Genomic DNA, 15619 nt, shown 5'->3' with positions numbered 1-15619 from the left:
TGTATACCTGACTTCTTATTCCCATATACATTTAATATTTAATAGCGAGTCGTGATTCAATTAGTGGCTTTGTGGATATTAATACTCTTGCCACATTAATCTTCGACTGTTGGATGGAATAATTTTCTTTGTGTTTCTCTGCCTTTTATAAATAATACAGAATAGTGATACAATTGCAAAATGAAAACAAAAACTTATTTTACAATCCTTATTTTTCCAAGTAATATTCTTAGTGTTCTAACCTGAACCATCATTTCATACTTCCACATGCATTTTATGATCAATATAGAGTTTTGAAGTTATTTTAAAATTAATGTACAGTACATAGCTAAACTTGACTTATTATGTTAACATTGATGTTTTTGGAATTATTTATTTTGTATGAGACTGACTGCCATGTTAACTCACTTAGCCCACTAGCCAAAAGGTATTTATTGCGTTCATAACCGACTATTTTCTAACTACATGAGTGTGACTGTTCCTGCGCAAGCTCAATCAATAACAAAAAAATTGTTATATATTGCTTACTCCTACTTTAATTCACAAACATATTACACGGATAATCTTATTAATGCTACAGCTCAACACAGTATGCTAATGAAGCCCCAATAAACAAACACTCACTAAAGAGGCTCTCGTATCAAAATTGTGGGAGTTCTTGACTGAGCCACTCACCGCTTCACGTTTCACTGGTTTGTTAAAGTCCACATTCTCTCTACTCGGATTCCACGGATACTCTCTTCTCTCCATCCACAATCAATCTTTCTTGACTTGGCTCTGGATATCCATGTATGTACGTAATAAAGGGAGATGGTGCACATTTTCACATCTGTTTTTTGCCCTTGTTTTGGTTTAATTATTACATATTATTTCTTTAGGGATTTAAATTAAATATAATTACATTAAAGTACCTTCCCATGGGCTCACCACCTGTGGGAGGGGCAATAGTGGTTGGGTGCAGTATGAACTGGGCTGTGGGCGAAGGCGGGGACCTTGGCAATCCGACCCCCGGCTACAGAAGCTTGCTCTAGGGATGTCTCTGGAATGTTACCTCTCTGGCAGGGAAGGAGCCCGAGCTGTGTGAGGTTGAGAAGTTCCGACTCGATATAGTCGGGCTCGCCTCCACGCACGGCTTGGGCTCTGGTACCAGTCCTTTTGAGAGGCGTTGGACTCTCTTCCACTCTGGAGTTGCCCACAGTGAGAGGTGCCGAACAGGTGTGGGTATACTTATTGCCCCCCCGGCTTAGCGCCTGTACATTGGGGTTCACCCCAGTGGATGAGAGGGTAGCCTCCCTCCGCCTTCGGCTGGGGGAACGAGTCCTAACTGTTGTTTGTGCCGATGCACCAAACAGCAGTTCAGAGTACCAACCCTTTTTGGAGTACTTGGAGGGGGTGCTGCAGAGCGCTCCTGCTGGGGACTCCCTCGTTCTGCTGGCGGACTTCAATGCCCACGTGGGCGATGACAGTGAGACCTGGAATGGCGTGATTGGGAGGAACAGCCAGTCAACCAATCTAAATGTTTTTTGTGGACTTGGAGAAGGCGTTCGACCGTGTCCCTCGGGGAGTCCTGTGGGGGGGTGCTTCGGGAGTATGGGGTGTTGAGCCCCCTGATACGGGCTGTACGGTCCCTGTACGACCAGTGTCAGAGTTTGGTCTGCATTGCCGGCAGTAAGTCGGATTCGTTTCCGGTGAGGGTTGGACTCCGCCAAGGCTGCCCTTTGTCGCCGATTCTGTTCAAAACTTTTATGGACAGAATTTCTAGGCGCAGCCGAGGCATTGGAGGGTCCGGTTTGGTGGCCTCAGTATTGCATCTTTGCTTTTTGCAGATGATGTGGTTCTCTGTTGGCTTCGTCAAGCAGTGTTCTCCAACTCTCACTGGAGCGGTTCGCAGCCGACTGTGAAGCGGCTGGGATGAGAATCAGCGCCTCCAAATCTGAGACAGATGTCCTCAGTCGGAAAAGGGTGGCATGCCCTCTACGGGTCGGGGAGGAGATCCTGCACCAAGTGGAGGAGTTCAAGTATCTTGAGGTCTTGTTCTAGAGTGAGGGAAGAATGGAACGGGAGTTCAACAGGCGGATCGGTGCAGCTTGTGCAGTGATGCAGACTTTGTATCAGTCCATTGTGGTGAAGAGCGAGCTAGGCCGAAAGCAGAAGCTCTTGATTTACCGGTCGATCTACATTCCTACCCTCATGAGTTGTGGGTCGTGACCGAAAGAACTAGATCCCGGATACAAGCGGCCAAAATTAGTTTCCTCCGCAGGGTGTCCGGGCTCTCCCTTAGTGATAGGGTGAGAAGCTCAGTCATCCTCCATTGAGAGGAGCCAGATGAGGTGGTTCGGGCATCTTTTTAGGATATCTTCTCGGCGCCTCCCAGACCACCACTCGATGATGCCCCTCATCTTAACCGTAGCAGACATGATGAAAGACACTGCAAATGATTTAACCCCCACAAGGCCGCTGGTCCTGACAACATCCCAGGGCAGGTACTGGAAGACTGCGCCCACCAGCTGGCAGAGGTGCTAACAGACACTTTCAAGACCTCGCTCCAACTAGTGTCTCTCCCAACCTGCCTAAAGACTGTCTCCATCATCGCCATACCCAAGAGCTCCACAGGTCTGAATGACTATTGGCCAGAAACTCTCACTCCAACGGTCATGAAATCCTTTGACAAGCTGATCACGGCACAGATCAACAAGTCCATCGATCTCACTGTGGACCTTCACCAGTATGCATGCAGGAAGAATCGCTCCACGGATAATGCATTGCTTGTGCACTCACTGTAGTTGTCTCGCCATGCTGCACTATTTGCATATACTGGCCACTCATGCCAGAGTAGCATCTGCTCCATTTGCACACTGATTGAGGAGTATCTGTAACATTTGCACAACCGACATTGTCCCAGATGATCGCACTACTCGTCACTTTAAACCGCATACACTCCTTGAAGTCTCAGCGCCCTTTGCACAATGGTCATTGCACCGGACTATTGCAATATTAGTCGCTCGAACTGCTCTAAGTGCTAGAGGACTCTGCATCTTTTTGCACAATTGTTTTTTGTCAATGTCTTTATGTCCCCAAAGTGTTCTGTAAATTGACTGTTTGTTGTACTAGAGCGGCTCCAACTACCGGAGACAAATTCCTTGTGTGTTTTGGACATACTTGGCAAATAAAGATGATTCTGATTCTGATTCTGATCAGTGGTCCACACAGCCCTCACTCACCTGGCGAGGAAGAACTCCTACATCCGCCTGCTCTTCCTGGATTTCACCTCTGCCTTCAACACCATCATCCCACAGACTCTGGTGCAAAAACTGAACATTTTAGGTCTGAGTCCATCACTGGGGAACTGGGTCCTGGACTTCCTGACAAACAGACAACAGACTATCAGCATCCACAACACCGTTGTCTCCTTCTCGATCACCCTCAGCACTGGTTCCCCCTAGTGCAGTGTATTGAGCCTCCTCCTGTTCACACTACTGACTTATGACTTCTCAGCGAAACTCATTTGCTGGACCGGTGCAAAGATAATCTTTACATCAAAATGTGAAGAAGACCATGGAGATGGTGGTGGACTTCAGGAGGAACAGACTCCCCTCTCTGCCTCCACTTCGGAGGAGCATCAGTGGAAGTAGTCTCCTGCTGCAAGTACCTTGTTGTCCACCTTTCCGAGGACCTCACCTGGAGCTGGAACACTTTCTGTCTGCTCAGGAATACACACCAAATTCTCTGCTTCCTCCAGAAGCTGTCACATGTCAGACTGGGAAGCAGTCTTGAGGATATTTTACAGACGTGTGTTGGAGAGCGTCCTCAGCACCAGCATTACGATGTGGTACACCAGCTAATCGGATGCAGAGAGGGAGGCATTTGAAAGGATGGTAAAGGCCGCTCAGAAGATTGTGGGGGGCAGCCTCCCCACCAATACAGATATCAAAATGACAGCTCTCTGCAACATCAAAGACTCAACCCACCCCGCACTCCCTCGCTATCATCCGTTCCCCTCCGGCAGGAGGCTACGGAGCATCTGATGTAGGCCCACCAATGGTCAGGAACAGCTTCTTTCTGGAAGCTCTTTGACTACAGTATCAAACTCACACAGTGGTCTGTAGCCCCGACATGATATTTCATGTAGTAATATACACACAGAATATAAATATGTAAATGAGCACAATATAATGCGGGGAATTCATAAAAGTCATCATACCGTAACGGTATTCTCTTGGGTCCTCGGCTTCCTTGAGCTCCAGCTGCTTAAGGCCTCCGAAGGCATCGGAACTAAGGGATAACTCCGATTTAATCCTAACACACACGCATACACACACACGCGCGTGCGCACACGCGCACACACACAAGTATGTGAAGACAATAACAACTGCTGTACAATCATACCCATCAGACCGCCATCAAGGGCAAACAATCCGAATTTGGAGCTGCACTTTTATAGATAAGCATCTCCTGCAGATGCCTGCATATTTTTTTACATTAAGATTCATGCATTATTCACTGAGAAATGAAAGAAATTGAGGACAAATGCCTCCTTTGCAGCTCATTCATCCAAAGCATGGATCAGAGTTGGCTGTCAGGCAACACCCTACAGACAATATTTTTTTTTCTAATCCCTATGATTGGCATAGCTACAAAATAAACATAAAAACATACAACCTCCAACATTAAGGTGCTTGCATTCCTGATTGTGCTGCATCGTCTGCACACGTTGCATGTCACAAATTAAGTGCCAGGGTCATGCTGCTCCGGTCCTTTAGGGTGAGGGAACTACTTTTAAAGTTCTCACAGACTCATCTCATCATGGAAACTTGGGCTGCCCCCCTGCCTGCGAAGAGCGGGCATGCGGAAGTCACACTATTTACAACTCAGCTGTTAATCATTTGGTAGCACCTTATAGCCTGACAGCTAGTTGCAGTGATGTTGCCTACAAAGGAGTAACGAACCATAAAAAAACTACGACAATAGCACTGCCTTGCTCATTTTCCCACATTCTGCCCTGCCCTTTTCTGTCCTCTCTTTTCTGGTTCTCTTGGTTAGTTATTGCATGTCCTCCCCGGGTGTCCCCCCCCACCCCCCAATCTACAAATAACTGTTGTAATGTCACTTTTGTTCAAATATCTAGATTGTCTCACTATTGTTCTGATGTGGTTTTCACCCCGAGTCCACTTGTCCACTCTGTCCCCTAAGACCCTTTTGTGTCCAGCTGCAGTTTCAATAAACAAAGTAATTATTATTTTTTTTTTTTAAATAAGCAGAGGGAGTATTTCAAACTCCCCTGTTGCACAGCAAAACTGTTCCAGCACAAATGCATACAGATCCTCCATTCCGAACAGGACAGGTTTAAAAATAAAATAAAATAAATAAATTAAAAAAAAAAAAAAAAAAAAAAAAAAGAAATTGAATTTAGAGAGCACTATTAACATGTTTTAACATGTTGCATGTTGATCTAAAGAACAAAACATTCAGGTCTTCCTCTCAGGTCTAAAATTCAATGCCTTGATGTCATTCTTCTTCTGTATAGTTGTAAATTTTATGACCAAGTCTGTTAAATAAAAATAAAAATGACCAAGTCTGTTAAATAAAAATGTGCATTCAAACCTCCCGTTTCTTTGCTACACTAATACAGTTCACAGGTCAAAGTAACCTGGTGCATGTTTCCCCATTTAAAAAATAAAATAGAATACAATAGATCTTAACAGGGGGGCTGAGGAATGTGATCCCCTGTGGGAACACACCCTCTGCTCCCCGTCCTTAAAAAGGGGGTCCACCACCCAGGCCTGCCAATCCAAAGTCAGTGCCCCCAATGTCCCCATGATGTTGCAGGTGTGTCAGCCAGGACAGCACAACTACATCCAGAGCATTCATGATCTCATCCACCCCCAGGGCCCTGCCATTGAGGAGCTTTTTAACCACCTCAGTGACCTCAACGCCAGAGATAGAAGAGCCTGCCTCAGAGCTCCCAGACTCTGCTTCCTCAGAGGAAGGCGTGTCGGTGTGGAATTGAGCAGGTCTTCAAACTATTCGGCCCACCAACTTACGACGTCTCAAGTTGAGGTTAGCGGCTAACCTCATCTCCACTAGAAACAGTGTGTAACCCCGTCCCCGCTATACACAGTGTTGATGGAGCACTGCTTCCCCTTCCTGAGACGTCGAATGGTGGACTACTGACCAGAATTTCCTCGTTGGAAGTCGTTCTCCATGGGCTCACCGAACTCCTGCCTTAACAACCACCAAAGCTGCATTCCGTTTGACCTGTCGGCGCCCATCAGCTGCATCTGGAGTCCCAAAGAGGAGGCCAAAAAGACCCGATAGGACTCCTTCAGACTGACAGCATCCCTCACTGCTGGTGTCCAACAATGGGTTCAGGCCTTGGCGCTACAACAAGCACCAACCACCTTATGGCCACAGCTCCGGTCGGCCGCCTCAATGGTGGAGGCACAGAACATGACCCGCTTGCACTCAATGTCCACCCTGCCTTGAGAGCAAAGTTCTGCCAGAGGTGGGAGTTGAAGCGCCTTCGAACAGGGGACTCTGCCAGACATTCCCAGCAAACCCTCACAATATGTTTGGCATCTTTCCCCACCGTCAGAGCCAACTCACCACCAGGTGGTGATCAGTTAACAGCTCTGCCCCTTTCGTCACCCGAGTGTCCAAGACATGGCGCCCCAAGTCCGATGAGACCACCACAAAGTCGATCGAACTGTAGCCTAAGGTATCCTAGTGCTAAGTGCATGACAGTCCGTGACAAGCACAGAAGTCCAATAACAAAGCACCACTCGAGTTCAGATTGGGGGGCCTGTTCCTCCCAATCACACCCTTCCAGGTGTTACAGTCATTGCCCATGTAAGCCCTGAAATCTCCCAGCAGAACAAGAGAGTACCCAGCAGGGGCGGTCTCCAGCACCACCTCCAAGGACTCCAAAAAAGGTGGGTACTCTGAGCTGCTATTTGGTACATAGGCACAAGCAACAGTCAGGACACATCCCCTAACCTGAAGGCAGAGGGAGACTCCCCTTTCTTCAACTGGGGTGAAACTCCAACATACAGGCACCGAGGTGCAATAAATAAATATGCCTGCACCTGCTTGGCGCCTCTCACTGTGGGCAACTCCAGAATGGAAAAGAGTCCAACCCCTCTCAAGAAGGCTGGTACCAGAGACCAAGCTGTGTCTTGAGGTGAGCCCAACGATGTCGAGTCAAAATTCTTCAACCTCGCACACCAGGTCAGGCTCTTTCCCTGCCAAAGAGGTGATGTTCACTAGAGCAAGTTTTTGTAGCCAGGGATCGGACTGCCAAGGTCCTCGCCTTCAGCCACCACCCAGCTCACTGTGCACCCGACCCCCGACCCAACCCACGTTGCTTCTTCGGGTTGGGCACGGCCAGGCCCCTTGGGTGCAGGGCCAGGCACCAGGGCCATTATTATTATTTTTTAAGTTGTGCTGGGTTATCAAAACAGGTATTGTATAAGTGACAATAAAATTTATTTCAGTACTTCTTTTTTCTCTTTTTTTTTTTTTTTAAACGAAGGTAACTGTACCTCTAATAACCTCTACTAAGTACAGTGTAAGTACTTTTGGATCCTGTGCCTAGTGAGGCGATTGGTTAATTAGCAGGACACATTTGAAAATGGACACACCATATTTGCCATGTGCTCAGATGTCAATTGATGTTATGAAGAAAATGTAAAGACATCCAACATAAAACTGTGACATCGGTTCTGATCACAAACGGTATTACCAGACAACTATTAATTCGATGTATCCTAATGGGTTATAATAATTCAAACCTTTGTTAGAACTGGCAACACTTTATTGTGACAAATTCAGAAATTGTTAGGTCAGGATTACTTAGGAACAGTGTGCATCTACAGGAACACAGTCACAACAATTAGGAGCGACTTTGCATCCACACGCAAGCTAGAAGCAACACTAACGTGTATGTACAGGGTGAGGGCTTGCAACATTAATCAGTAGAGCATTTAAAAAAAGAAGTGAAAATTGACGTGTTTTTAAGTCACAGTAAAAGAGCTCACATCTTAAAACAACCAAAGGTCTAAAATAAAGACATCTCTTGTTTGTTTCAAAAATAAAGTTAACTTTAGGGCATCTCTTAGCAAAAAAAAAAAAAAAAAAAATCAAACAATGTTTACCAACATGAGCAATTAAATAAATAAACAATAAATTAAAAAAAAAAACTAAGCAAAATAATTCCCAGAGGAACAAACGTACCTTCATGAATCTAACAAAATGTTACAATCAGCTAAATAACAAGGTCGGCTGTTTTGTGTAGACAGGTTTTCCTAACATTTCTCTTAAAATTGTAAAAATAAATACTGGATGAATGTTGTAAAGAAAGACAAATCACTAAAACAATAATTAACAAAACTAATTGAATGAAAGCTTCAGTAACGGCACAATGAGCCTGTACGTTGGCACGGAGGTGCTAAATGCTAATGTCAGGATCCTAAACACAATATCAAAAGCTCACTTCTGTCATGCATATTGACCTAGTCACAAGTATATGAACTGTACAATTATAAACAGTTATCGCAAAAGTTTTTTTTAAAACAACCATCTTTGATGCTTGCTTGACCGCCCTTTGTTAGTAAAAAAAAATAAAATCCACATTTCTTAACAAAAAGATAAACAAAATGATCATGTCCATGAACTCCAATAATGGGAATCCTTTTTTGAGTTGTTAAGGATGCATTGAATCTTGTTTGTACCCATTTCCAAGAAGGGAAGGCCCAAATAATGTATATAACACTATATCTTGCTGGACGGATCTGTTTTTGAATGAAAAGCTACAGTATGAGGTTTTGAGAAAACCTTTAAAAAATGATTTGGTTGACATATTTGGTGTTTCCATGAGTTAACACTGTCAAGGAAAATTGTGACAATTAGTACAGTATTTCCAATAAGAACTAAGTGGGTCCATATAGAATTGAGTAAGACTTGAGAGAAGGATAAAAGGAAACTCAACGCATAGTGGTTGAGCGTTTCAGGTAAGACATTTGGGGTAGTCGTTGAAATCAAGTCCTCTTTCACCTTTTCGCCCTATTCTTCATCTACTGTGTCTTCTGAGGACTAACGCGTGTACCTGTACATTTGTCGGACTGTTCTGTGTGGTTCTTTAAGATTCACCAAGGAGAGCAAACATCCATTATTTTTTCCATTTTCCAAATGCTTCAAGATGCTTTTCGTTTGTGTAAAAAATTGTTCTGCTTTAAAGAAGGTGGGGTCTTTTCCCTTCTGTCTTTGTGGTTGAAAGGGAAAATGTATCCGGAAGTCGGGTCATAGGTCTGTGACTTTGTTCTCGACGGCGGCAGCGATCTGTTGCAGCCTGTATCCAAGTTGCATCTTCTGGGCTGTGCAATCCTCTTCCAGGGCTGTGATGATCTGATTGGATTGGATAAAAATGGTCAGAAATAAAACAAAATATTGTATATTGAATTGTACTATTTACAATATTCATAATTATATACATTGCATCGATTTCCCTTCTACGATGTTTAATTGCTACTATTGCTCCTCATTAGGGTCATGGTGTGATGGAGCCTATCCCAGCCGAGAGACCGGGTACCACCTGGACAGGTAGCCAGCCAATGACAGGGCACATTTAGACAAACAGACAATCAAACGTCCAAAGCCAAATTCAGTCATTGACACGTGGACAATTTAGGGTCTTCTATTAACCTAACATGCAAGTAAATGCATGTATAAACCTTAATTCCAATGAAGTTGGGATGTTGAGTAAAACCTAAATTACAATAGATTACAATGATTTGAAAATCATTTTCAACCTATATTCATTTGAAAAATACAAAGACAATATATTCAAAGATCAAACTGATGAAAGTTATTGTTGTTTTGAAAATATTCTGTCATTTTGAATTTGATGCCTGTAACATGTTCCAAAAGAGCTGGGACAGGGGCAACAAAAGAAAAAGTCGACGAATGCTCAAATACCTCAGGTGCACAGGTTAATTGGAAACAGGTGAGTGTCATGATTGGGTATAAAAGGAGGATCCCCGAAAGCCTCAGTTTTTCATGAGCAAGGATGGAGCGAGATTCACAACTTTGTGAACAACTGCATGAGCAAATAGTTCAACAGTTTAAGGATGTTTCTCAATGTACAGTTGCAAGGAATGGAAGGCTTGAATGGCGATTTAGGCATAATTGACCTCCCTAATAAATATTCACAATCATTACTTCTCGCGCTAGCTACCGCGAAGAAAACAATTCTATTAAACCGGGTGCCCAGTTGTCGGGGCGCCTTGGTGGGGCCGGGGGACCACCCAGGGCGCCTCAGTGTGGGACGTGTCCCATCCGCCGGCCTGCTCCCTGGGCCTGATCCCGCCCCTCGATTGATTAGGTGGGGTCCTCAGCCGCCGCGGTGCGACCACAGCAATTACAGGACACTTCTGTCAGTCTTTGTGCATGTAAAATGGTATCAATTCACTTGCATGTATCCGCAGACACACAGCCGTAGGACTCTTTCACTGGGTGTGGGGTCTCACACTTACTGTGACAAATAACTCATGAAAATGCAAATCGCGTGTGTATCCCCTCACTTATACTCTCGTCCTGTAGACTTTTATAATTCACGTAATTAATGCCAACACACTTCAGTTGTACAGTCGGGTTCACGACCCTTGTCCTGCATGCTTCTTCTCCTGTCCTGGTCCTGTTCTATCTTGTCCTGTCCTTCCCTCACTGGGTGTACCACTACAGCCCCATTCAACACTCATATTTAATGTTTCATTGTTGTAGATAATGTAATGATTTACTTCTCTCATCCTGTTTACAATTAGTGATTTGTCTTTTGTCTTTGTTTCTCTCTCCCTTCTAGAAACTTTGTTCTGTTCGACTGATCAAGTCTCTCAATAAACCTCAATTATAATACCGCAGTGGAAGCTTAAAAGCTCCACTGTGACACAGTAAAACTGGTCCGCATGAAAGGGATACAGATTTTCCATTCTGCTTGACCTAAAAGCCAAGAAAGACACACACACACAAAAAAAAAAGAGGAGGAGAAGATCATAAACTACGGTCCATAACGTGGTGGCTATGGCTCAGTCGGCAGAGCGGGTAGTCCTGTGACCGAAGGGTCACTGGTTCAAATCCCGGCTACAACTGTCTGCATGTCGAAGTGTCCTTGGGTAAGACACTGAACCCTAATTTGCTCCCAGTGGGCCTGGCAGCGCCCTGCACGGCAGCAGTCGCCCATTGGTGTATGAAGGTGTGTGTGAGTGGGTGAATGTGAGGATTTGTAAAGCGCTTTGGGCTGTGTGGTGGTGTAGATAAAGCACTATATAAGTGCAGTCCAGAATATCACCAAATGATTCAGACAATCTGGAGAAATCTCTGCACATAAGCAGCAAGGCCAAAAACCAACATTGAATGCCCGTGACCTTCAGTCTCTCAGGCAGCACTGCATTAAAAACCGCCATCATTGTGTAAAGGAAATTGCCATGTGGGCTCAGGAACACTTGAGACAACCATTGCCAGTTAACACAGTTCACAGTTGCATCTAAAACTACAAGTTAAACCTCTACCATGCAAAGTGAAAGCAAGACATCAACAACACCCAGAAATGCTTCTCTGGGCCCAAGCTCATCTGAGATGGACAGATGCAAAATGGAAAGGTGTGCTGTTTACATTTCAAATTGTTTTTGGAAATCATGGACGTCGTGTCCTCAGGGCCAAAAAGGAAAAAGACCATCCAGATTGTTATCAGTGCAAATGTCAAAAGCCAGCATTTGTGGTGGTATGCGGATGTGTTAGTGCCCTTGGCATAGGTAATTTGCACAGTGTTCACGCTTCCCATTTGGCACCTCACTAATTGAAACAGGATGTGGCTATGCGAACATTGCCCACATTAGCCACGCTGGCAAACCAAAATTGCCTACGTTAAAAGCTCTACCTGATAAAAGTTAACGCAAGCACGCTCATTCTGGTGTGTGTGGTTTAGTTTTCCCCCTGTTTTGCAAAGTGCTTCAATTCACTGTCCAGCTGCTGCTAGCTAAGCAGAGAGGCTCAGAGTATCTCCTTGCAAAGTCACAGCCCTGTCCTACTTTTGAAATCTGTTACAATTATCTGACAGTGTAAGTCGGCCTACTAATATTTGCCACTAAAGATTTAGAATACTGCTTATCGTCAACTAAAAAGTTGGAATTTGAGAAAATTCTCATATTTCCTGAGCTAGATAAAGTCTTCAAAATCCTTGTTGGGGCTTATTAAATAAGTGAATCATCTCAACACATTTACTGTGAGAAGTCACTGTGTGCTGTTTTTTTTTTTTTATTATTTGCTCCTAAAATCAAAACAATCTCTCTCAAACCTCTGTGCTAGCATAACAACCTGACACTAAGTACGGTACTTGAATAATGAACATTCCAAACTTTTGGAATGCAACCAAAATTTTAAGGGGAGTAAAGCAAATAGTTAGAACAAAAATGGGCCAATCTAAGACACAAAAGATAAAGAGAATAATATTAAATCATTGTAAGAATAGAAATTTAAAACAGTAACTTATCATCATAATTAGAGCTTAGTTCACTACACGTTTTGCTGTTTTACCCACAAAAGAGTACCAGTGATGGCAAAGAAGAGAAAATGTTTACAGCTATAGCAGCATGAATGGAATTTACCAAAATGCAGTGATACACATCTCTTTCCTGTCTGCTAAGTCCAATAGTTGTGTCAAAATATTTTCCACATACAATGACATTTTGTCGGGAGCATCTTTGATATTTCACAGTGTTTATTTAATTGTATTTTCTAATATGCTGCAGGCAAATAAACAGCTGTTAAATTACTGGCAAAAAATATTCAAATGCTGTTTTCTTTTGTAAATGTGGGAGTCGATGTCAACGTTTCGCCTTGGTCGCCACAGTGGACGCGAGTGTATCATCCCATACACTGCACCTACTGGTCAGCTATTGTAAGGGCAAAAGAAAGCCTCTTTCGAAAACCCAACCACCGTAGTGACAGCTATCATTTAAAGGGTTAATATGAGTAATTTTTATGCTCGCATGAAAATTAGGACTTAATCCCCCTCTTATAAATAGTTTTATTATACAGTGTAACCATCCTGTTATTCACTGATGAATTATTCTTTTGGCCTTTTTTGGGTTCCACGCCTAAGTGATACATGAACTGCTTTGGTGCCATGGAACTGTGTTGAGGTGAGTTTAGGTGCTTAATTTAAACGAAAGTAATGCTCCGCTGCTATCTTGGTGCCAGGGAACAATGTTGAAGTGTGTTAAGGAGCTTCGTTTAGACAAAAATAGTGCTTTGTCATCATCTTGTGGCAGATATAGGCAATTATAAACCTTTTTTCTGGGATGTCACTGACTCACAGATTTTCGCTATTGGCAGCAGGGGTCAGTCCCTATCCTCCACGAATAGCAGGGGAACAATGTACATTGGTTAATGTCTTTTATATACTTGTATGACAGTTAAGAATAAATATTTGTACGATGAGAAAAGGAATGTAAAAAGAGGGCAATGGTAATTGACGGGTGGTGCTCAGCAAATAAATTTACTGTATATTTCAATTGTTTACTCAGGCTTGCAAGAATTATACCATCTTCACGTAATTTACATCAAATTGTCACACTGGATGATTTTGTGACACTCACTTGATCATAGTACTTGTTGATGTACTTGTACAGCTCATGCAAGCCCACCAGGAAGTTGACCTCTCCAGCATAGTTCTGTGTTAGACAGGTGAAAACAGAGACAAACCATCAGGGGGTGAAAGAGCCGTGTTAGTTTCCTTTCATAATTTATTTTAAACTCCACATCCATCTCTAAAGGAAACCACCAAGAATGATTTATGGGTTGTAAGCAAGGATAATATTTTCCAATATGGAAAGACAAAGAAGGTAACATACACGGGAGAGCTCTGCCAGAGCTGAGTTCATCTCCTGGTCACTGGCTGAGATGGTCTGACGGATGTCGGCATAGTACCTGGAGGAAGAAAAAGGTGTAGAATGTAGAAATAAGAAATTGGAAACAATTTGCAAGAAATGAACTTATTATTCAAAAAAGTGACTGCGTCTTGAAACCGGGTCCTCAGAACTGTGAGGCAGATGTGCTAAACAGTATTCCACCGTGCCGCCCTTTGTTGCAATTTAAATATATATTTTTTGTTATTGGTTTTATTAAAGTTATTTTTCAGGATTTCCCAATTTTAATTTATTTTATTCAAATGCAGTACATTCTTATTTTTATAATTCATTGGTTCATAAAAAATGGGTCCGTTTTTCCTCATACCTACTGTTGCTGTTATTGGTCTCGAGTAATTTCACTTGATGAAGCCTTTTCTAACATTCCATCCATCCATTTTCTTTACCACTTATCCTCACTAGGGTCGCGGGCTCCTGGAGCCTATCCCAGCAATCTCCGGGCGGGCGGCGGGGTACACCCTGAACTGGTCGCCAGCCAATCGCGGGCACATAGAAACAAACAAAACATCCGCACTCACATTCACACCCTACAGGCAATTTAGAGTCCTCAATCAACCTACCACGCATGTTTTTGGGATGTGGGAGGAAACCGGCGTGCCCGGAGAAAACCCACCCAGGCACGGGGAGAACATGCAAACTCCACACAGGCGGGGCCGGGATTTGAACCCCGGTCACCAGAACTGTGAGGCAGATGTGCTAACCAGTCGTTCACCGTGCCGGCATAAAAATACTTTCATACTACAAAATAAGTAACGTATGTACGATTATTGCGGTTATTGGATTGGACCGATATCGGTATCGGGAAAAATTCAAGGCTGCAATATTGGTATCAGATCGGAAGTGAAAAAGTCCTAGTTCCTAGTATGCATTGCCTTTTTTTGAACATCCATCCATCAATTTTCTGAGCCGCTTCTCCTCACTAGGGTCGCGGGCGTGCTGGAGCCTATCCCAGCTGTCATCGGGCAGGAGGCGGGGTACACCCTGAACTGGTTGCAAGCCAATCGCAGGGCACATAGGAACAAACAACCATTCGCACTCACAGTCATGCCTACGGGCAATTTAGAGTCTCCAATTCATGCATGTTTTTGGGATGTGGGAGGAAACCGGAGTGCCCGGAGAAAACCCACGCAGGCACGGGGAGAACATGCAAACTCCACAGAGACAGGGCCGGGGATTGAACCCGGGTCCTCAGAACTGTGAGGCTGACGCTCTAACCAGTCGTCCACCGTGCCGCTTTTTTTTGAACATGTTAAAACAAAATAAAAATATACATGATGCAATTGAGCATGTCAGCCTCAGTTCTGAGGTTGCGTTTTCTATATACTGTAAGTTGTCCTCAATAAGGGTTGTGGTTGAGCTGGACAAGAGGTGGGGTGCACCCTGGACTGGTTGCCAATAGGGCACATAGAGCCATATTCTCCCATTCGTGCACGTCTTCTTTTTACACGCCTGGCTTGCAAGCTGTCAAAGGTGTGCTAATTCTCTCGTAATGACTTCTCACCCCCCACCCACCCGTGCGAACAGGTCTGCTTTGAAGGAGCATGTGTTATAGTATTCTCTAATAAATACTGTAAAAAAAACGGAATTAAATCAGAATACAGCATGTATGAGTGAACGCATGTTTGGAAGGCCAGTACTTGGGC

General features: G+C 43.9%; 1 protein-coding gene across 2 annotated transcripts in view; it reads right to left on the bottom strand.

Moving 5' to 3' along the window:
- Positions 1-7805: 7805 nt before the first annotated feature.
- The window catches only part of LOC133404772 (plexin-B1-like), a 102976-nt gene continuing 95162 nt past the window's right edge, over positions 7806-15619 (bottom strand). For both annotated transcript variants that reach the window (XM_061681041.1, XM_061681051.1), the window contains 3 exons: positions 13902-13977; positions 13647-13721; positions 7806-9399 (listed from right to left, as the gene is read on the bottom strand). In XM_061681041.1, coding sequence (XP_061537025.1) covers positions 9295-9399; positions 13647-13721; positions 13902-13977 — 256 coding nt within the window. In that variant the 3' untranslated portion in view covers positions 7806-9294. The remainder of the gene's footprint in view (positions 9400-13646; positions 13722-13901; positions 13978-15619) is intronic.

This window comes from Phycodurus eques, chromosome 1 (genome assembly GCF_024500275.1).
Source record: "Phycodurus eques isolate BA_2022a chromosome 1, UOR_Pequ_1.1, whole genome shotgun sequence".
Classification (NCBI taxonomy): Eukaryota; Metazoa; Chordata; class Actinopteri; order Syngnathiformes; family Syngnathidae; genus Phycodurus; species Phycodurus eques.
This window is presented reverse-complemented; position numbering and strand designations above follow the sequence as displayed.